At 44.2% G+C, this 22,928-nt stretch overlaps 1 protein-coding gene across 2 annotated transcripts in view; it reads right to left on the reverse strand.

Annotated features, from left to right (window-relative positions):
- LOC121582229 (phosphatidylinositol 4-kinase alpha-like) overlaps nt 1–22,928 on the reverse strand; it is a 56,509-nt gene that overhangs the window by 28,685 nt on the left and 4,896 nt on the right. For both annotated transcript variants that reach the window (XM_045225021.1, XM_045225020.1), the window contains exons 2-26: nt 13,396–13,512; nt 13,058–13,151; nt 12,802–12,963; nt 12,346–12,608; nt 12,054–12,120; nt 11,087–11,235; nt 10,894–10,959; nt 10,702–10,798; nt 9,955–10,146; nt 9,679–9,779; nt 9,281–9,540; nt 8,981–9,076; nt 8,574–8,757; nt 8,255–8,355; nt 5,764–5,932; nt 5,592–5,642; nt 5,348–5,456; nt 5,011–5,147; nt 4,714–4,847; nt 4,484–4,566; nt 4,255–4,325; nt 3,842–4,048; nt 3,669–3,752; nt 3,502–3,591; nt 3,201–3,320 (exon numbers count right to left, since the gene is read on the reverse strand). In XM_045225021.1, the coding sequence (XP_045080956.1) occupies nt 3,201–3,320; nt 3,502–3,591; nt 3,669–3,752; nt 3,842–4,048; nt 4,255–4,325; nt 4,484–4,566; nt 4,714–4,847; nt 5,011–5,147; nt 5,348–5,456; nt 5,592–5,642; nt 5,764–5,932; nt 8,255–8,355; nt 8,574–8,757; nt 8,981–9,076; nt 9,281–9,540; nt 9,679–9,779; nt 9,955–10,146; nt 10,702–10,798; nt 10,894–10,959; nt 11,087–11,235; nt 12,054–12,120; nt 12,346–12,608; nt 12,802–12,963; nt 13,058–13,151; nt 13,396–13,512 (3,204 nt within the window). The remainder of the gene's footprint in view (nt 1–3,200; nt 3,321–3,501; nt 3,592–3,668; nt 3,753–3,841; nt 4,049–4,254; nt 4,326–4,483; nt 4,567–4,713; nt 4,848–5,010; nt 5,148–5,347; nt 5,457–5,591; nt 5,643–5,763; nt 5,933–8,254; nt 8,356–8,573; nt 8,758–8,980; nt 9,077–9,280; nt 9,541–9,678; nt 9,780–9,954; nt 10,147–10,701; nt 10,799–10,893; nt 10,960–11,086; nt 11,236–12,053; nt 12,121–12,345; nt 12,609–12,801; nt 12,964–13,057; nt 13,152–13,395; nt 13,513–22,928) is intronic.

A 22,928-nucleotide genomic window follows, 5' to 3' on the forward strand; every position in this document is an offset into this window, starting at 1 on the left:
ATTAGCAAGACAGCTAAGGCATGTACAAGCATCTAGAGCTATTCACAAAATAAAAGACAAGAAGGGTAAAATAGTAACAGATCCGCAGGACATTAATAAATGCTTTGCACAGTTTTACTCAGAGCTATACCAATCAAAATGCGATGCTACTGATCCACAAACTATGGAACGCTTTCTCGCTGATTGTGAACTTCCTAAACTAGACAGGGGGCAGCTGCCGCACTCGATGCAGGGATAACCTTAGATGAAATTAACACAGCGATAGCACAATTTCCAAACAGCAAGGCCCCTGGGCCCGATGGATATGTAATAGAATTCTATAAGAAGTACTGCGCTAGTCTATCTCCACTTATGCTGCGAATGTTTCAACAATCCAAAGAAAATACCAAACTCCCGCAAACACTGTATGAGGCTACAATAGCCCTGATCTTGAAAAAATATAGAGATTCCATGGAGATGTCGTCGTATCGCCCCGTGTCGTTACTCCCCATAGAAAACAAGGTGTTGACAAAGATATTGGCAAACCGATTGAAAAAATATATTTCCGACATCATACACCCTGACCAGACAGGTTTTATCCCGGGCCGACATATATACTACAATTTGAGACGCCTTTTCAACGTAATGTATCATGATCATAAAGTTGAGGCAGTGGTAATAGCTCTTGATGCAGAGAAGGCGTTTGATCAGATTGAGTGGAAGTATATGATGTCGGTTCTGGAGCATTTCGGATTTGGAAAGGAATTTATTAATTGGATAAGAATTATTTATGCACACCCAATGGCGTCCGTGGTGACCAATCAGGAAATGTCGCAGTCATTCCGCCTGTTCAAGGGGTGCCGACAGGGGTGCCCTATTTCGCCTGCTCTCTTCGCTATAGCCATGGAACCCCTTGCTACGCGCATTCGGGCATGTGCCGATATAGCTTCTGTTAAAATAAAAGACACACAGCACAAAAATTTCCCTATATGCAGACGATGTTCTTTTGTTTTTGTCCAAGCCTAAAACGTCTATTCCACCATTACTTAACTTGATAAACACATTCGGCTCCTTCTCTGGCTACAAGATAAACTGGCAAAAAAGTGAGATGATGCCAATATCACGGCCTGTGGATATGCAATTTCTGCAATCTACCCCCGCTTAGAACAGTGAGGGACAAGTTCACAAGCCTTGGCATTGTAGTGACAAGAGACCTTGACCAGCTATTGAAAGTGAATTGGGACATGAAAATATATCAGCTTAAACAAAATATAGATTTCTGGAAAACTCTGCCTATTTCCTTGGTTGGTCGTATAAACGCTATTAAAATGGTTGTCCTACCCAGGTTTCTTTACCTCTTCCAATGTCTACCCAATTTCATACCACAAAGCTATTTTAAGAAACTGGATTCAATAGTAACTCCATTTTTATGGGATAACAAGGCAGCCAGAATTGCAAAGAAGCATTTATGCAAGTACAAGACAGAGGGGGCTTTGGCCTTCCTCACTTCAAACTGTATTATTGGGCTGCTAATCTGAACATTGTGTCTTTCTGGAGGGAAAGTTTACCTGAGATGAGACGGAAGGATATGCCTTCATGGCTTTTGATTGAGCAGGCCTCCTGTCAACGTTCCTCACTCCCTGCACTTGTTAATAGCCCATCATATGTGAAAAAAGCCACTTATGACTCCAATCCAGTCATTTGTCATACTCTTAGGATCTGGAAACAGATTAGGGATTTTCTTAACATACCCACTGTGTACATAGACAGCCCGATTAGCCGGAATCATGCTTTCCACCCTGCAATGGATGATGTGGTGTTTTCACAGTGGAGGGAGAAGGGGCTCACAACAATTGATAATCTATACATAGATGGTCAGTTAGCTTCATTTCAACAACTACAGGCAAAGTTCAACATGCCAACAACACATTTTTTCAGATACCTCCAAATCAGGAATTTCTTAAGGACACACATCCCACAGTATGGCATGAAGCCAAATAGTCCTACATTAGATAGCTTGATCCTTGTCAAACCCCATTCAAAAGGGTCGGTCTCCAGACTGTATGATGTGCTACAGGCCCACATAGAGGTATCCACAGACACCATTAAAAGGGCTTGGGAACAAGAACTTGGTTCAGAAATCTCAAATGAGGACTGGATAGAAGCTCTCAGGAATATAAACCACAGTTCAGTGAATGCCAGACACAACCTTGTACAGTTTAAGGTGATACACAGGTTACACTACTCAAAAGTAAAACTGCATAAAATATTCCCGGACACCTCACCACTGTGTGAGAGGTGCAAGCAGGAGGAGGGGACGTTGTCCCACTTATTCTGGACATGCCCTAAATTACAGGCTTACTGGGCTCTCATTTTTGATTACTTATCTAAGGCCTTTGATAGAGTTCTAGCCCCAGACCCATTGATCGCTCTGTTTGGTACAGTTGATGGGAATAACCAGGAGGGGAAAGCTGTCTCTCTTTGTACTCTATTAGCCAAAAGGCTCATATTGCAATTTTGGAAATTGGAGACTGTACCTACCTTTGAAATGTGGTTACGGGATTTAGGGAATGTAATCCATATGGAAAAGATTCGATACAACACCTCCAATAGAAGTCCATTGTTTTACAAAATATGGCAGCCGATACTGGATAAATGGTCTAGTCCCGCTTCATAACTGGGCTGACGATCTGCTGCTACTCTGTGCTGTACTCCACTCAATATTTATTTTTGGCTGAACTACACTGCTTGTAATGACTATATGCTGTCTTCTTATACACGTACCACCTAATAGGATTTTGTTTTATTTTGTGTATGTGTGAGTTAACTTTTGTTTTGTCCTCTAAACTGGCCATCCCATCCAACAGTACAATGAATGTCATTGTTTGTATTGCTGTCTCTTTTACTTTATTTTTATTGGAAAATAATAAACATATTATAAAAAAAAAAAGTTAGGGTTAGGGAAAATACTATCCTTGTGGGTACCGGAAATCACCAAAAGTCCCCATTAGGGTAGTAAAACACAGAAAATTCTCCCTCGTTGGGACATTTTCCAGGTCCCCACTAGGACAAAGGCTATTTTAGGCTTAGGGTTGCAATTAGGGTTAAGGTTAGAATTGGGGTTAGGGTTAGGGGTTAAGGTAAGGGTTAGTGTTAGTGTTAGGGAAAGTAGGCTTTTGAATGGAAATACATTTTAGGTGTGTGTGTGTGTGTGTTCTCACCCCTAGCGTAGTGCTCTGTCTGTTGTAGCCAGCGAAGTGCAGGATGCTCTCTGTAGCCATGGCCAGGCCAGTGTGCTGGGACAGACCTGACACCCAGTTCTGATGCTTGTTCAGGTACTCCTGGAGATTATGGTGAAAACATCAAAAACAGGGAATAAGAGAAGATTCATCTAAAACCCTGACTTCCTCAAAAAGCCATCAAGAAGCTCTTTTGAACAATGATTTGACAGAACATCTGCAATGCGTTTCTATCTGCTTTTCCTTTACAAAATGTGTGTGTGTGTGTGTGTGTGTAGCTCACCTGTAGGTGTGACTTGGTGACAGAGGGGGCCCACTTCATGGCTTCTTTCAGGATCTCCCCACAGCGAGCAGCAAAGTCCTTCACTATGCTCTACAACCACAGAGAAACGTCAGCGCAACACTCAGAAAACACACACACTCACACACACATCAAACACCCATTCCTACCTCTCTGGCCTCGTATGTGTCTGGTACAGTGATCCTGTAGGGAGTGTCTGGGATGTCGTAGTACGGCTGGTCCTTATGGATGTCCTTTACACAAAGTAGGAGCACAACTCAATACATTGAGGATCACAGAGAATAACAATAACAGGTGGTTAAAAGAGAGTGTGTGTCCGTACTGCGCCGAGGGAGAGGGAGAGGGTCTGCAGGATGTCCAGCATGGTCTTCAGTACACGGCCACTCCACAGCAGGTGGGGGAACGTTTCGGCCAGACCGGACAGGTATTTGTCGGCCACCCTACGGATCCTCTTGTGGATGTGGTTGAAGTTGACCAATAGGAACTGAGCGTGGCGCTCCAACTCCTCCTCATGGGCTTTAGTCTTCGGCTGGGGAGAGAAACACAGAGAGAACAACACTTAGTTAATCAATCAATCAATCATTGGAGAGGACAAGCTCTACAGAGGGTCAGTTGTTCTTGACTTTCAGACGTTTTTTAGTTTCTCCGTTTTGATTGAATCTTATGATGGTCCTCAAATATTCATTGTATGACTCCATAGCTAGTGTTGTGTTAAATGTTGTCCGACGAGCTTACCTTCTCAGCCATCATCTGTAGGAAGACCTCAAACACTTTGTCCCCAACAGCTATCACACACTGCATCATACCTGGAGACAGAGAAGATACATTCATTAGACATTCATTATATCACTGTCTAAAACATGTGGAATAAACGCCAAATACATGTGTAATACGCGTAATAAATGTATAATACATGTGTAATACATGTGTAATAGCAGTCTAATACATGTGTAATGTAGCTTACCAGACTTGTCCTTCTGGATGGCTCTGTCCTCAAAGTAGCGGAACATCACCTGGAACCGGTCAGAGTCTAGAGCACGCAGCATCCTGACGAGAGAAGAGGGGAGAGATGGATGACTGGGAGATTCCTATAACTATCTATAACTACCCTCCAACTGCTACACTCTAGACAGACAGAAACAGCAGGGTGCATCTCGATAGTCCTAAGTGGCTTTCTTTCCCTTCTTTCCTTACCTCATGTACTCCAGCCTGTAAACAGACAGTAGGTAGGTAGACATGGCGAAGTCTAGTTTGTTGATGAGAGCAGCCACCTCAGGAGGAGGATCTAGCAGGTTTATAATGGTGCTCCTCAGGTCATTCAGCTCCGCCTGATAACACACACACACACACACACACACACACACACACACACAGACAACCGGGGAACATCAGCCAAGTGTGTGTGTATGTGTTTGTAGTAGGACGTGTGTGTATGTCTGTACACGATCTGTATGTATGTGTGTGTGTTGAGTGTGTGGTTGCGTTTCGTACTGCTGTGACAGTGTCGTTCTTCAGGGCAGAGTTGTACTGTAGTTCAGAGCGTAGGGGTTCTCCACTGGGGAAGGTGAGGAGGGGGGACTTGGTGGCGATCTCACACACTCCCTCATACCACTCCTCTGGCCACAGGCCTACACAACACACAAAACCCTTCATAAACCTATGCACTTCTACACAGCAGAATGACTGTTAGCCTGATAAACTCACTTTCATCTTTCCATCAAATGGGTATTATTAGCCCACCATTTAAACCAAGTTTAGTCAATTCTATATTGTATACCAATGCTGGTGGTATATTGTAGTATATGTTAATATAATCTTAAACACCCACCTGATCCCTCAACAGCGAAGCCCATCACCACAGAGTAGAGCCAGAAGTCTCTGAACAACTTCTGCAGACGAGGCTTTGCTTCCTTGATGGGCGGCAGACGCTTTGTCAGCTACACAGAGAGAGGAGATCTAGATCAACACTAAGTGTATAGATGATATATGTAGTACTGTATAGACACTCGAAGCACAGAGGCAATACTGCACAAACCGTTGAAAATAAAAATGTATAGAGGCAACCCACATACCACAGCAATAACAGGAATCAGTACTCCAAGGTTTCCAGCACTGCTTGACGCCTGAAAAGAAAAAAAATGATAGCTAAACTATGTCAACGCAAAACAACGTCTAACACAAGCCTGTTGTCGAGGAACCCTATAGTCTAGCGTAAATCATGGTTACTGTGGAAATGGAGTGTACCTTCAGTGCAGGGCCCTTGTCCGAGGCCCTCTCGCTGGCCCTCTTTCCCTCCAGTCCAAGCTGGACAAACAGCTCCAGTAGGTTGACCAGCAGCTCATCTACCATCTGCTCTGCGGCCAGGTTAGCTGCTATGTTAGCTAACGCATTGATCACCGCCAGGGAACAGTGTCTGAAACACACGTGAGATGAACACACTCGTTTTTAGTATAGTGGGTCATGGAGCTGGCTATGGGCAGTGAGTAGGGGTAGGCAGTGGGGGACCGTGGGGAACAGGGAAGGCCTGAGGATTTAAACAGAATGTATAGATTTTTTAAATTACATTTCAATTGCCATTTCATCTTTACAATAATTGTAATGATCTTCTGATTTCATCTCTTCAGTTTTAGTCGGAAAGCGAGTGGGTAAATACTGAAGAGAAGAAAATACCCTATCAGGATTTTTCTTTGGTTATCTGGGTAGAGAAATCTATCTCAGCCAGTCATTGGCTAGGCCTTCAGAAGCTGTACAGAAGGCCTCTGCCATTTGTATTGCTCTGATTGCGTGGGGCCTACTGGAGTGAATGGGCTGCTTATTCTTTAACATGATGTGATGCTGTGTGTGACTGCTGTCGCCTGTCTATCAGCCGTGTCTATGTGTTCGACCAAAACTGGCTCTCCTTCAGGCCATGGAGAGCACAGGTATTACGGTCGCTGTCCTTTCAGCACAACGAGCCTGTCACCTTTGATGTGTCACTGTTGTCGTCGCTATTGGTGATCGTGTGATAGTGGTGTTAGGTACCATAGGTTGTGTAAACAGTGACCACGTTTACATGCACACCAATATCCCGTTATTATTCGGGATACGCAAGTATTCTTTTTTTGAGTTGACGCATATAAACATCATATCCCATTTACAATAACTTGAAAAAGCTTGTATCCACGTTATGAGAAACCCGGATAGATGCCTGGGATATGTTTATCTTAGACGGGATACTGTGGCATGTAAACATCTTATTTCATTTACTGTTGTTTTTCGCGGTCTGCGCAGGCTCAGTTCCGCACATCACGGGTGTTGTGTGCTGATGTTTTCATCCGATTGTCAAACAAATCACTTCAAAAAGTAGGCTACCTGCGCAGTTCGATCCACCATAATAAATCTAGAATAATTTGTTTTGCTGATACTCCGCAGGCTACTGGACCATATAACCTACTGCAGCGTTTCCCAGACTCAGTCCTGGGGACCCCAAGGGGTGCACGTTTTTGGTTTTTGCTGGAGTACTACACAGCTGTAATGCTAGGGCAAAAACCAAAACATGCACCCCTTGGGGTCCCGAGGGCCGAGTCTGGGAAACGCTGGCCTACTGGCTTATGCAACTTTCACGCCTAATTTAAATACGTTTTTGCTTATAATTTCCGACATTTGGTAGGCCATTTGTTTGTCAACTATAGTTAGATAGATACATGCAGCTTCTCTTCTGTCATAACTTGTTGCCCCAGAAGACTAAATAAAGCAGTGCTCACCAGAATGTCTTACATCGATAGAATGAATGCAATAGTAATCTAGTTGACACCGGTAAAGTTGTCTGTTTCGTTTAGGAACCGGGGAGAAAACGCAATAACTCCACAACAGTGGAAAGATTGTTCCTGTGCAAAATGTCCAAATGTCATCAGTTTGACCGGTTTTAAGGAAAAGCTGAGAAATGGATGAAACACGTTTCTGATAAGACTTCAGTTCGTCTTGGGTGCATATTTTATGTGGTTGAAATACTGTCTGCTTGCATATCAGTGTCAAAGACAACACGTTACACGCGCATTTGCATTTTCTCAACAGATGCTGAAAGAAAGAAAGCATATTTCTCAACTCCTGTTCCCGAGACTAAATGAACATTTGTTATATCATTTTACTGCAAGAAATGCATAATTCTGCAGGAGTTAATATTATATTAGGCTACATGTGAGAGGTTATAGGCTTATAGTCAGTGTCCAGATTTCAGTTACTATTCCATTTAACCTTTATGAACTTCAATTAGGAATATTCTGTTTATTCATGGTTACAGGGATACTAGTGAGCGGGATATCAAAGGTACATGTAAACAGCTTATCCCGAATAAGACCTTAAGCGGGATATGAACTACTATCCGGAATACTGTGCGCATGTAAACCTGGTCAATGTGTTTTTGTATTGCTGGTCGCATTATTTTATGCTGTGTGTCACATGTCGTGTCCGTACCGGTTCTGTCTCTGTTTGTGCAGCAGCCCGAAGCGCAGCCAGGCCTGTTTGATTCATTCATAATGTCATCAAAAAGCATTGCTCCTCCTTCACTAGAACTAGGATGGTCCAACTACAGAAGATATAATGTCGGGCGCATTAAGTGATGCTATGCTTTCTGTTATTTTCTTGATTTTTTTAGTTTGATACAACGTATTGGAAGATTTTTGGTCCCTCTGAAGGCTTAGTCATGGTTCGCCACTGGGGATAGGCTAGGGGGTAAAGGTGTAGGGGCTAAGGATACCTGTATCCGTGGTCCTTGTAGTCCTTGTTGGAGTAGACCATGGAGGAGGCCTTCACACTGATCTGCTGGAACAGGTTCCACACCTCCTGGTAGATATATTGCTGTGAGGAGAGAGAAAATGATGAGTTTACTGAGAGACAAGAGAGAGAGAGGGGAGGAGGTGAGTTTACTGAGAGGAGAGAGAGAGAGAGGGGAGGGGGTGAGTTTACTGAGAGGAGAAAGAGAGAGAGATAGAGAGGGGGGCGGGGGAGTTTACTGAGGGATGTTTTGCTAAGGGGAGAGAGGGGAAAAGACAGGATCAAGTGTGTGTGTGCCTCACATTCCCAGTGATGACCATGCATCCCAGCTGATCTATAATGAGTACGTCTAGCTGTGAAGGCGGCTGGCAGAACTTCTGCTGTAGGATCTGCAGGATGGGCTCCATGACGCGGGGCGTGTCCCTCAGTGCCACCGCGATGTGACCCAGCGCTCTGATGGTGTGGTCTGGGATCAGGTGGGCCTCTCTGGGGGGAGAGAGAGACATACGGTTGGTCAGAGGGGCTGCGAGTCATTGCCACGGAGATGGGGATTGGTTAGAGCTCCTGTCAAACACTGCAGGATTGTCTTTCTAGGTAGCAAGATCACCTGAGGTTCACTAGCTAACATTGACAGTTATTTCTCAGAGGTAGTACAGCCTGTTAATAAGTAAAGTAAGAGGTAATGTTGGGATGGGTCAGATAGACTTACTTGTCATTCTCCTGAGAGATGTATAGACGGTTGGACAGGCTGGCTAGGAAAGCCTCCACTATAACACTGTCCATTGTCAGACCTGCCTTCAGACACCTGAGAGAAGGGGGGGGGGGGGCAGAGAGAGAGGAGGGAGAGAGGAGAGAGAAAGAAAGAGATAGAGTAAGAGTGGAGAGAAGAGAAAAAAACAGAGCGCATACTTGGTTACCGCGACCAATGAAAGGAGCGAACATTGCTCATATTTCTCTTCTTTCAAATCAAAAGTCGTTTCATACAGCATGTCGTCTTTCCTTTCCTTACCTGCAGATGTTGTCTATGGAGATGTCTCGGAGCTGTTCATACATCGAGGGCTGGCTCTTCTTATTAGCATGAGCACTGAACGTAGACTGGGAGTGCTCATTGGTCACGTGGATCTTGACCTCTCCAGTCCCTGTGGTGTACTGGCTGTGGTACTTGTACAGCTTGACCAGGACAGGAGAGGGGACCACCAGGAAGTCTCTGAGAGACATGGTGACAGAGTGGGCCACCACCGGGAACCGCTCACACAAACGACCCAGACCCTACACACACACACAGGACATTTTGTATTAGGTATGATGATACTCGTATTATGGCACTCTTATCAACACAATATTGTGAAGACAGATAAAAATAGGAACAGACTTGGAGGAAACCACTGTCGGCATCACAGGCCCTACCTGGAGACAGCAGATGAGCAGGGGCATGTGAGCGATGATGACTTTACTGGACGTCTTTGACTGCAGTTTCTCTGACAGCTTGGTACACAGGTTCTCAGCTCCTGATCAAAACAAAACACATGAACAACAGTTGGTTTGTGTTCATTCTAAATTAATGACCTGATTATTATTATTTTTTAACGTGTCCAATTCATTCCAAATTGTTCAATACATGCGCACGGATCGAACACACACACACACACACACACACACACACACACACACACACTCTCTTACCCTGCTCCTCAGTGACAGCCCAGACCATGAGGTCGACACAGGCAGCGTTAGCTTGGCAGCGTAGCTTCAGAGGACTCAGCTCACTGTGGAGGTACTCTACGTCATGTAGGATCCTCTGCAGCTCCGATTGGCTGCTACTGAACTGCTCCAGCACAAAGTCATGAACCTCCTTCACATAGCCCGTCTGCAGGTCTGGGAACACAATCATACCAACATTAATAACATGCTAGTAAAACAGTCATAAACACATGTAGTAAACAGTCTGCTGAACTGCTTCAGAACAATAGCAAATCAGGTCATATCAGAGGCTTTCTGTATATTAGAGATAGTATTGTAAAGGTTAGGCTAAAGGTTAGGGTCAGGTTAAAGGGGAAATCTGCAGTTCAAACAATAACACCGCTACTGGTGTTGATAAACAGCTGAGGGATGGGGCTGGAGAAATGTAACCACTCTCAAATTCATAAATAGAGCTACGGATGCAAGGACTGACTAAATCAAAATGATAGTTTTAACCATGTTTTGAGGCTGTACAGCATTTGTTAACAAAACATTGTTTATAAACAATGGAGTACAACAAACGTATCTTTTGAGTTCTGATGGGGTACGACAGTTGAGTTCAAGAGGCATTTATAAGTTATTCTTCAAGAATAAATGGGTATATCATTCATTTATAAGACCAAAAATGTATGTAGCAACTGCAGATTTCCACCTTTAAAGGTTAGGGTGAGAGATCAGTGGGTTTGTTACCTTTTAGGTTGTACAACGTGTCTCTGAGCATCTTGAAGATGGCCACATACAGAGGATCACTGAAGGTCCTGTAGTACAGGTGCATACCTGGGTTCAACTAGAGGGAGAGAACACAACAAACATGATGTAACATTTATCTTGAGGACTACACAGGAAAGTGCATTAATTAAAATAGAGGGGAAATGAACCTACCTCCAGAAGTTCCTGCAGGGTGTCATCCAGTGTTTTCAGAAAGGATTCAGCGACAAACTGCTCAACCTGCATAAGACAAACAGAACACTCAGAAATGAATTCTGAAAAACGATGTTCTACCCGTTCTGATTCTATAGTTCTATCCAATCTGATTCTATAGTTATACTCATTCTGATTCTACACATGTACTGACCATGTTGAGGAGCTTGCGCAGAATGTCCAGAGGGACATCAAATTCTCCCTGGGCATTGCCAGTGAACAGAGGAGACACAGAGAAACTAGAACTGATGGTGGAGAAATAATAGTCTGGGTCCACAGCACTACCATCAGGGAGATAGGAGCCTGGAGAGAGAGAGAAGGAGGGTGAGAGGGGGGATAGAGAGAGGGAGGGAGGGTGAGAGGGAGGGATAGAGAGGGAGGGAGGGATAGAGAGAGGGAGGGAGGGTGAGAGGGAGGTATAGAGAGAGGGAGGGAGGGATAGAGAGGGAGGGATAGAGAGAGGGAGGGAGGGAGGGATAGAGAGAGGGAGGGAGGGAGGGAGGGAGGGGTGAGTGAGAGGGAGGGATAGAGAGAGGGAGGGAGGGATAGAGAGAGGGAAGGAGGGTGAGAGGGAGGGAGGGATAGAGAGAGGGAGGGAGGGATAGAGAGAGGGAGGGAGGGATAGAGAGAGGGAGGGAGGGTGAGAGGGAGGGATAGAGAGGGGGAGGGAGGGATAGAGAGGGAGGGATAGAGAGAGGAGGAGGGAGGGAGGGAGGGAGGGAGGGAGGGAGGGAGGGAGGGAGGGAGGGAGGGAGGGAGGGAGGGAGGGAGGGAGGGAGGGAGGGAGGGAGAGAGAGGGGGGATAGAGAGAGGGAGGGAGGGTGGGAGGGAGGGAGGGATAGAGAGAGGGAGGGAGGGATAGAGAGAGGGAAGGAGGGTGAGAGGGAGGGAGGGATAGAGAGAGGGAGGGAGGGAGGGAGGGATAGAGAGAGGGAGGGAGGGAGGGAGGGAGGGAGGGTGAGAGGGAGGGAGGGATAGAGAGGGAGGGATAGAGAGAGTGAGGGAGGGATAGAGGAGGGGATAGAGAGGGAGAGACAGTGAGAAAAGGATCAGTCCAAAAGTGAGTCATAAATAATCAACTGATACTTGAGAAATATATTGCCTTTCTTATATTTTCTCACCTTCAAAGTACTGTGCGGAGGGATCAGCTGGGGAGCTGAGGGTCAGTCCTGCTCTCTCTGGACTGGCCTACAGACACAGAGGAAAATACAATTTTCAGACATTTCAAATACGAGCTTCCTCTGACCTCTAGTGGTAGGCTATGTTACTACTGCTGTATTCTCTGTAGTGATATAGAAATAGTAACAGAGGAGAGCCCTTGCGTCTTATGGTGTCTCCCTGACACACGATGAGCAGTAACTATGGTGTAGCAGTAGTAATGGTAGTAGTATTGGTATAGTATGGTAATAGTACCTGTTGTGATATGCTGGACACGGAGCTTCCTTTGCATCTGACGGTGTCACCCTGACAAACTGTGAGCAGCGAGGCCGGCATGATGGAGCGGAAGTCGTTGAAGGAGCGCCGTCGAGACGGGTCAGCTTCCTCGGCACCGGAAAGGGGCGGGGCTCCCACCCGCGGAAAAAGCTTGGACAGCAGGGGCTCCTCCGTGTTGCTATAGCGACCAAAGGCTCGGGCCACACCCAACAGGCAGGGCACAGTGTACCGGCACATGTATTCTAGGGAGGAAGGGAGAGGGGGGAGAGAAAGAGACAGACAGGTGAACGGCTGCTTTTTTCATTTTATGCTCTTTCTCTGTCCATCTACGTACATCCCAAAGGTTGTGAGGAGGACAAGAGAAAATAACTCGATAACTAACCAGGAACTAACACTGGTGAAAGTGAAATTGTGGCATAGAGAGCATGCTGGTACCTTTATCATGGCTCTCTGGTTTCAGGCAAATGTCCAGCAGGACCTGCATTATGTCCATGATGGCCTCCAGGATCTGTCCTCGCAAGGTGTCATCTCGCTGGGCAACGTCAGATAGAAGAGTGCCCAGACAGAAGGAGAAGTTCTCTGCTACCGGCAGGATCACTGCAGGACAGGAAGATAGATCATCAACCAGTCAGATAGGCTGAATTAGACATCATACGGAATGTTACGAGACAGACAAATGCTCCTTCCTTACCAAGTCCCTTGCTTCCAGAGCTTTCTTCGATCCATTGAACTCTGGGAAGTCCCTTCAGCAGCCCCAGCAGGTAGGGGACGATAGCGTCTTTGTGCTGCAATAAAAACATAAAATCACAAACCACTCGAGCAAAAGACACTAAACAGCTAAGGGGGCATACAAGGTGCTGGGATAGGAGCTAAACAGCGAAGGGGGGCACACAAGGTGCTGAGATAAGAGCCAGTTATTGGTCTGAGAGGGTCAGGGACTCAGGGAACATCCGTCCCATATAAAGCATTATATAAACGCAACCATTAACAGTGTCAGAGAGTAGGCCTAGCTGCTCCAGTTCAATGTACCTGTAGGTCCGACTCAACCAGGAAGATGCCCAGAGCTATGACTGCATCCCTCCTTCTCTCGTCCAGCTGGAACACCCCTCTGAAATCTACTGGACACATGCATTGTAGCTTCTGGACCTGAAACAGAGATAAATGTGTGGCTTGTATTTTGCTAACTAGTCAGACTATCAGTCCTAACCTTCACCATTAGGGGAATTTATTTTAGACTAACATTTAGTTTTCAACAGTGGAGATTTGTATAAACCTTGCTGTCTGTCTCTCCAACATTTGCAACATTGTTTAAATATTCAAAATCGATCTCCATCTGTCGCATAGTAATGAACGTGTCGGGATGAGACAGCCAGGCAGGCAGCTTGGATCCAAATAAATGTCACTAGAAAACAGCTTAAAAATAAGCAAATTCAACAACTTTGTTGTTATTCTGGCTGTACTGTTTGACGTGAATGTAAGTTAGCCATAGTTGGCTAGCTAGCAAGCAAGGGATATGAACGTTGCCAGTCAGTATGGCAATAGAACATTTCGAACGAACGACTGGGTCGCGACCATAGATACAGAACAAAAAGACTTAACGACTGGGTCGCGTCTCTGGCAACCGAACCGATAGAAAGAACGACCAGCCGGCTTGGGCAGCAACCCTAGATTTGTGTCGGGACTATATTTTATGGAAGGATCAAATAGTATGAAGATATTCATAAAATTTAAGTTAATGAAAATATGTCAATCATTATTTGAATATGTTGGTAACCCGTTGTATAAAAGTGATAATGCCCTTGAAGCCGGTGTTTGGAGGATATATTGGCACGGTTTGATTGCCCTCGACTTCGTCTCGGCCCTAACAACACCCGTGCCAATTATATCCTCCAAACACGGGCTTCTCAGGCAAAAAAAGTAATTAAATTGTTGCCAGCAGCACAGTTACAGTCACTAACGCTCTAGATAACATGAAAACAGCCTAACCAGCTCTGCTAGGGCGAGTAAGACGGTCAGAGTGAGGTGTTCTTTGTGTCTGGAAGTAGCTAGCAAGCTAGCTTACTTTAGCCAGTTAGCTTGGGTGCTTGACTGCCGTTGTAAGGTCAGAACGCTCGGATCAACCCTACTCCTCCACCAGAGCATCAAATGTGCGCTCTTAATGCTCAGAGAGCGAAATGCTCTGAATTTACGAACAGGCAATCTGACAACGCTCTGAATTTATTAACGATCCAGAGCGCACTGACACAATAGAGGCAATTTACGAACGCACCCTTAATTAGAGGTGACTTCTACCTAATAGGGTTCCCCAACTGGCGACATAAGACTGTAAAAGACAGTAAAAACACCAGGAAATCAGCTCCAAGTGATTTTAATTTAAGAAATATGTTCCCAAGTATTCCCACGCATAATAGAGGGACATGTAAGCAAGGTTTGAAATTATTATGTTTTAGTCAAACAGTATATCTGTTTGAGCTTCTTGTGGTCAACTTTCAGTCTACAAATTATTTATAATGATGTTCCGGCACCCTGGCTGAATCTAGTTGATGATCCATGCTGTAGGCCAACTGACAGTCACGGAGGCTTACTGCTGGCCTCTGCTCCAGCTTTACAGATGAAGATACTGAACTATCCGTAGATTCCCTGGCCTGCAGGACAACATCACAGAGAATCCTATACCCGTTAGTAACCATGGATTTGCCAGCTTGACTGCATTCCAGGCGCGGAGCCAAGCGCAACTGGCCCCTAGCATTAATTACTAGCCTAGCTAACGAGGATCAAGATTTAAGCTCAGTGGGGAGGATTACTGACCAATGGGTCATTTCACCTCGAAAAGCACAAGAAATAGGATTTAGACACCCATTCATTTATATAGTTACTAACAGATACAATTACCATTCCTGAAAGATTTTGTGGAATTATAATTTGATATCTGAGAAATTAAGCTAATTGATTGCACCCAAATTGGCCATTTTAATTTATAGAATTCAGATACTATTCAATAAATATTAGGGCTGTCAAAGTTAACACTTGACATGTTTATCTCTGTAATTTTTTGGGACTCTGTTAACCGCATCTCCATTTCTTCACCGCACGGAACCTTTTAAGCGCATGTTTGCGCCTTTAGCTACACTACCATTCAAAAGTTTGGGGTCACTTAGAAATTTCCTTGTTTTTGAAAGTCCATTAAAATAACATCAAATTGATCAGAAATACAGTGTAGACATTGTTAATGTTGTAAATGGCTATTGTAGCTGGAAACGGTTGATTTTTTATGGAATATCTACGTAGGCGTACAGAGGCCCATTATCAGCAACCATCAGTCCTGTGTTCCAATGGCACATTGTGTTTGCTAATCCAAGTTTATCATTTGAAAAGGCTAATTGATCATTAGAAAACCCTTTTGCAATTATGTTAGCACAGCTGAAAACTGTTGTGCTGATTAAAGAAGCAATAAAACTGGCCTTCTTGAGACTAGTTGAGTATCTGGAGCATCAGCAATTGTGGGTTCGATTACAGGCTCAAAATGGCCAGAAACAAATAACTTTATTCTGAAACTCGTCAGTCTATTCTTGTTCTGAGAAATGAAGGCTATTCCATGCGAGAAATTGCCATATCTCAGACTGCCCATCTTTAATCTTTTCTTTTTATTGGCCAGTCTGAGATATGGCTTTTTCTTTGCAACTCTGCCTAGAAGGTCAGCATCCCGGAGTCGCCTCTTCACTGTTCACGTTGAGACTGGTGTTTTGCGGGTACTATTTAATGAAGCTGCCAGTTGAGGACCTGTGAGGCGTCTGTTTCTCAAACTAGACACTAATGTATTTGTCCTCTTGCTCAGTTGTGCACCGGGGCCTCCCACTCCTCTTTCTATTCTGGTTAGAGCCTGTTTGTGCTGTTCTGTGAAGGGAGTAGTACACAGCGTTGTACGAGATCTTCAGTTTCTTGGCAATTTCTCGCATGAAATAGCCTTCATTTCTCAGAACAAGAATAGACTGACGAGTTTCAGAAGAAAGTTCTTTGTTTCTGGCCATTTTGAGCCTGTAATCGAACCCACAATTGATGATGCTCCAGATACTCAACTAGTCTCAAGAAGGCCAGTTTTATTGCTTTTTTAAAATCAGCACAACAGTTTTAAGCTGTGCTAACATAATTGCAAAAGGATTTTCTAATGATCAATTAGCCTTTTAAAATGATAAACTTGGATTAGCAAACACAACGTGCCATTGGAACACAGGACTGATGGTTGCTGATAATGGGCCTCTGTACGCCTATGTATATATTCCATTAAAAATCAGCCGTTTCCAGCTACAATAGTCTACACTGTATTTCTGATCAATTTGATGTTATTTTAATGGACAAAAAGAATGCTTTTCTTTCGAAAACAAGGACATTTCTAAGTGACCCCAAACTTTTGAACGGTAGTGTATATATATTAAATATTACCTGAATCCTTTAAATTAAAATGGCCAATTTGGGTGCAATCAATTAGCTTTCTCCGAGATAAAATACAATTTCAACAAAATGTTTCAGGTGTGGCGAAAGGGAAATATTAATGCTACAGCATACAATGACATTCTAGATGATTCTGTGCCCCCATGCACAAAGCAAGGTCCATACAGAAATGGTTTGTCGAGATCGGTGTGGAAGAACTTGACTGGCCTGCACAGAGCCCTGACCTCAACCCCATCAAACACCTTTGGGATTAATTGGAACACCGACTGCGAACCAGGCCTAATTGCCCAACATCAGTGCCGACCTCACTAATGATCTTGTGGCTGAACGGAAGCCCCCAGTAGTCCCCACAGCAACATCTAGTGGAAAGCCTTCCCAGAAGAGATGAGGCTGTTATAGCAGCAAAGATGGGACCAACTCCATATTAATGCCCATGATTCTGGAATGAGATGTTCGACGAGCAGGTGTTTCTCTCAAAATTTCTGTACAAATTTGTTTACATCCCTGTTAGTGAGTATTTCTCCTTTGCCAAGATAATCCATCCACCTGACAGGTGTGGCATGTCAAGAAGCTGATTAAACAGCATGATCATTACACAGGTGCACCCTGTGCTGGGGACAATAAAAGGCCACTCTAAACTGTGCAGTTTTGTCACACAACACAATGCCACAGATGTCTCAAGTTTTGAGGGAGCATGCAATTGGCATGCTGACTGCAAGAATGTCCACCAGAACTGCTGGCAGAGAATTGAATGTTAAGCCGCCTCCAACGTCATTTTAGAGAATTTGACAGAACGTCCAACCGGCCTCACAACCGCAGACCACGTGTAACCACGCCAGCCTAGGACCTCCACATCCGGCTTCTTTACCTGTGGGATTATCTGAGACCAGCCACCCGGGCAGCTAATGAAACTGAGGAGTATTTCTGTCTGTAATAAAGCCCTTTTCTGGGAAAAACTCATTCTGATTGGCTGGGCCTGGCTCCCCAGTGGGTGGGCTGGCTCCCAGGTGGGTGGGCCTATGCCCTCTCAGGCCCACCCATGGCTGCACCCCTGCCCAGTCAAGTGAAATCCATAGATTAGGGCCAAATGAATTTATTTCAATTGACTGATTTCCTTATATGAACTGTAACTCAGTAAAACCGTTGAAATTGTTGCATGTTGCATTTATATTTTTGTTCAGTATTATATATTACACACACCAGACAGTTTACTAGGTACACCATTCCATTCACAAAAATGGATCGCTCCTACAGACAGTGTGTCACGTGGCCGTGGCTTGCTATATAAAGCAGGCAGACATGCATCGAGGCATTCAGTTACTGTTCGATTGAACGTTAGAATGGGCAAAACGAGTGACCTAAGCGACTGAGTGTGGTATGATCGTCGGTGCCAGGCGCTACGGATTCAGTATCTCAGAAACGGCCGCCCTCCTGGGCTTTTCGCGCAAGACAGTATCTAGGGCAGTGGTCACCAACCGGTCGATGGCTTTTTCAAGGGATTCATAGTCGATCACCAAACTATCTATAAAAAAGCCAATGATAAAGGCTTGCGCTCCATTTTTATTATTATTTGTGTTGCACTGTTGGCCGTAGGCTTACTTGATTTTATTTGTCTGAAACGTCAAACTCCGCCTACCCGGCGGACCTGGAGAGCTGTTGCTAAATCGAGTGTGCCTACTGCACTGGCCAATCTGATAGCTCAAATCACTGTGCCTACAAGTTTGATACCAGCATACGTGAGATTTCATAACTTTTAAAAGCATGACCTGAGAGACTGTCAAAGAATACAGCAATGAGTTGCTGTTTTTATGAGTGAGGTCATGTTGAATTATTTTATTCAGCACTGTCAACACTGTTTATATTCAACACTATTACAAAACATAAAATGCCTTCTCCCTATTTGCAAATGACTTCAATTTATACTCAGCTGTGCCTCACAAGTGCTACACCAACTGATCCAGGGCCTAAAGCGAACACCCGCAGCCCCCCAAATGCAGGTAGATTTAGGAATTGGTGGGTAAAATGTATATTTCACCAGCCACGTTGGCGGGTGGTCAGGGTTCCACAGTGCAAACATTACACTCATATTTACGAATAAAAAAAGTTCTTATTCAAGTATGAGCACATTTATGAGCACAGTATGAAAAATGTATGCACTCACTAAACTGTAACTCGCTCTGGATAAGAGCGTCTGCAAAATGACTAAAATGTAAAATGTATATTTACAGCAAAATCAATTCTGCAGTAGCTATTTTCTAAGTGTTTCTGTATTTTTGTTTCATAGCTGATAATCACACAAAGACCTACAAATCCTACATATCCAGTGATGCGCATCGACAACACTGCCTGGCTGGGGAGCTGTGCGCACTGTGATTGAAGTGATCCAGGCTCTGTCGTAGCCGGCCGCGACCGGGAGACCCATGGGGCGGCGCACAATTGGCCCAGCGTCGTCCAGGGTAGGGAAGGGAATGGCCGGCAGGGGATGTAGCTCAGTTGGTAGAGCATGGCGTTTGCAACGCCAGGGTTGTGGGTTCGATAAAATAATGTATGTGCTAACTGTAAGTCGCTCTGGATAAGAGCGTCTGCTAAATGACTAAAATGTAAATGTAAATGTAAAGTGAAGATTCGTTTTTAGAAGCGTTGCGCACAGGCATAAAAGTTGGTCTAATTTACTTGAAAGTCTACTAAAGTGAGCCTTTGTCCTTGCGTTTCTTGGTTAATTATTGTTTTGTTTTCAAGCTAGGTTGTTTTTCAATGTTTGAGTGCATGCTTCAGCGAAAACATCAGCTACTCACATCTCACAGGCAGGCACACTAACTGACTACTCCAGCAGCTCGAGTGCCCCCGTTGCCACGGTAACCTCCTTCCCTTAAAGGGGCAGCTCATCTGAAATATTTTGGTTAAAAGACTCGGGTCACAAAAAAGTAAATAAAATCTAACAATATACCACATCACTTCTTACTAGTAATACATTTATTGTTTTAGAAACATTACAAAGCATGCTCATCCATTTTTTGTTTTTGGTGTAATCAGATTTTTTTTTTATCTACCTGCCACATTGGCTGGTGGACCAAAAAGTTAGTTTCAGGCCCTGGAGTAATCTATTTTGTTATCAAAGCTCGAGTTTTGAAATATAATATGGTCTGAGAAGAACAACATTGTCAGGCCAGGCATATAGCCAATATGCTGTGATAATGTATTAGGACTGCCTACTGCACAAACCTAATTCCTACAGAACAATTTTTATTAGGTTAATGTTAAATTTTTGATGTGATGTCTGACAAAAAAAATCTGAGTGGTAGATCTCGGCTTACTTTTTAACTGCGAAAGTTATCTTTACTCAGAAGAGGTTGGTGACCACTGGTCCCAGGAGCGTAAACAGCAGTCCTGTGGACGTAAACAGCTCATTGACGAGAGAGGTCGGCAAGAATCGTGCAAGCAAACAGGCGGGCCACAAACCGACAAATAACGGCGCAGTACAACAGTGGTGTGCAGAACGGCATCTTGGTACGCACAACTCGTCGATCCTTGTCACAGATGGGCTATTGCAGCAGACGACCACACCGGGTTCCACTCCTATCAGCTAAAAACAAGAAGAAGCGGCTCCAGTGGGTATGCGATCACCAACACTGGATAATTGAGGAGTGGAAAAACATTGCCTGGTCTGACAAATCCCAGTTCCTGTTGCGTTATGCTGATGGCAGAGTCAGGATTTGGCGTAAGCAGCATGAGTCCTTGGACCCATCCTGCCTGGTGTCAACGGTACAGGCTGGAGGAGGTGGTGTACTGATTTGAGGAATGTTTTCCTGGCACATGTTAGGTCCCTTGATACCAATTGAGCAACGATTGAACGCCACAGCGTATCTGAACATTGTTGCTGACCAAACCCAATAGAGCATCTTTGGGATGAGATGGAATAGACTGTTCACAGCATGAATGTACCATCGTCCAATCTGCAGCAACTGCGTGATGCCATCGCGTCAGCACGGAGCCACATCCCTGTGGAACATTACTGATACCTTGTAAAATCAATGCCCCGAAGAATTCAGGCTGTTCTGGAGGCAAAGGGAGGGTCCGACCAGGTACTAGATGGGTGTAACTAATAAACTGGCCTGTGAGTATATATTTTGTTTTTAATATTAATATCAGAGCGGACGCCTAAGCCTATGCATGCAATGCTCTGATGCATTTAGTGCTCAAATCTCTGACTGCTGAACCGTGATGTGGACAATTATTGATTTAGGAAAGTAAAAAATATATATATAAATATGTTACACATGGAAACACAAGGAATAGTGTTTTTGCAATTTTTTATATGCTGTTTTGAAGGACACGTAAATGTGGCTCATTTGGCCAATACCACTTGTTTATTGATAGCGCTGGTTGAGCCAGGTCAGATCTGAATGCATACAGATGTCCAGTACATTTCTCAAATGTCCGGTAAATTAAAATCTTCCCGGTCACATTGTGCAGAAACTCTGGTGTGGGGTACAGAGATGAGGTAGTCATTCAAAAAATAATGTTAAACACCATTATTGCACACAGAGTGAGTTCATGCAACTTATTATGTGGCTTATTAAGCACATTTTTACTCCAGAACTTATTTAGGCTTGCCATAACAGAGGGACAACTTATTGACGCAAGACATTTAAGCGTTTTCATTTTTAATTAATTTGTACAAATGTCTAAAAACATGATTCCACTTTGACATTATGGGGTATTGTGTGTAGGCCACTAACACAAAATCTCAATTTAATCAATTTTAAATTCAGGCTGTAGCACAACGAAATGTGGAAAAAGTCAAGGGTGTGAATACTTTCTGAAGGCACTGTACCTACAGTATTTTGCTACCAACCATGGCTGGCCAGCCCATGTGACACCTGAACTGGACTCGCATGTGAAGAATGCTCTTTCATGCTGGAGTGACTCATGCATTTGTCTGGGAAACTGTGCAGTAAATCCAACATCCCTATAAAGACATATGCCATTTATGGCAAACAAGATGCACCTTAGGATGGTAAAACTTGCTGTATGTGATAGTTTATGGTGGCTGGGGATTGACTGTGAGATAGTAGTCTTTGTGTACCATGCTTGATCTGCTCCACCTCCTCTGCAACCCTTTTACTGTCCATCAAAGCACAGGCATCATCTTCAAATGTATATGTTTGTGGAGCTGTGCTATGCCCCTCACAACCAACGCTTCTTAGTCATAGTCTATGACATAGCTACACCCTCACAGGTTCTGCCACTCTCCACATCTCCTGCTGGGCATGCCCCAGTCTGTAATCAATGCCAACCACCCACACTTAATATCTGCCAAATTATCATTCTACTTGACTTCCAAAGAAATATGCAGGACTTTTTGCCACATTCAACATAAAAATAAAAATAACTCCACCCGCAGGCCAATTACGCATTGGAAAGATCTAAAGGCAAGTCTGTATGTGACAGCCCTTTCACAGACTTTCCTTCACAACCAGACAACAAACCATTCCACTACTGGTGTATCCCCAGCAATATTCAGGCTGGGATAAAATTCCAGTTAGTCAATGGGTCTCTTTGGTATGCAAGCTCGATCTGCTGACTGCCTATATTTACATTTAAAATTGTAGTAATTTAGCAGACGCTCTTATCCAGAGCAACTTACAGTACTGAGTGCATACATTTTCACATTTGTTCGTGCTGTAGAAATGGAAACTGATCACCCCACAGCAACAATACCCCGCCAGTCATACAGGAAGGATACTACCCTTGTCGCAGCTTGCCCTGAATGACCAGTTAGCTGTGCAAGCTGGTCAGGCCCCAGAACTACAACCACCACTGGCTACTTTGTCTCCTCAACCTTTAAGGACAGACTCATGACCTGGTTACCTCAAAGACTTTGAATCAACCTTGCACCCTTAGTTTTAGTGGGGAAAAGAGAGCTGTATTTATACACTACTAGAGTAGCTGACTGTTGTATTATGGTTGCTTTCCTGTAACTTGGTTATGCTAATGTGTGCTTGTTATTATATTTTGTGGAATTGCCCATTGTTGATATGCTGTAAGTGTGTGAATGAGATTAAAACATGAACACACATTGAAAAACTAGTTGGCTTTGGCTATTCAAACAA

Source organism: Coregonus clupeaformis, chromosome 15, assembly GCF_020615455.1.
Source record: "Coregonus clupeaformis isolate EN_2021a chromosome 15, ASM2061545v1, whole genome shotgun sequence".
Taxonomy (NCBI): domain Eukaryota; kingdom Metazoa; phylum Chordata; class Actinopteri; order Salmoniformes; family Salmonidae; genus Coregonus; species Coregonus clupeaformis.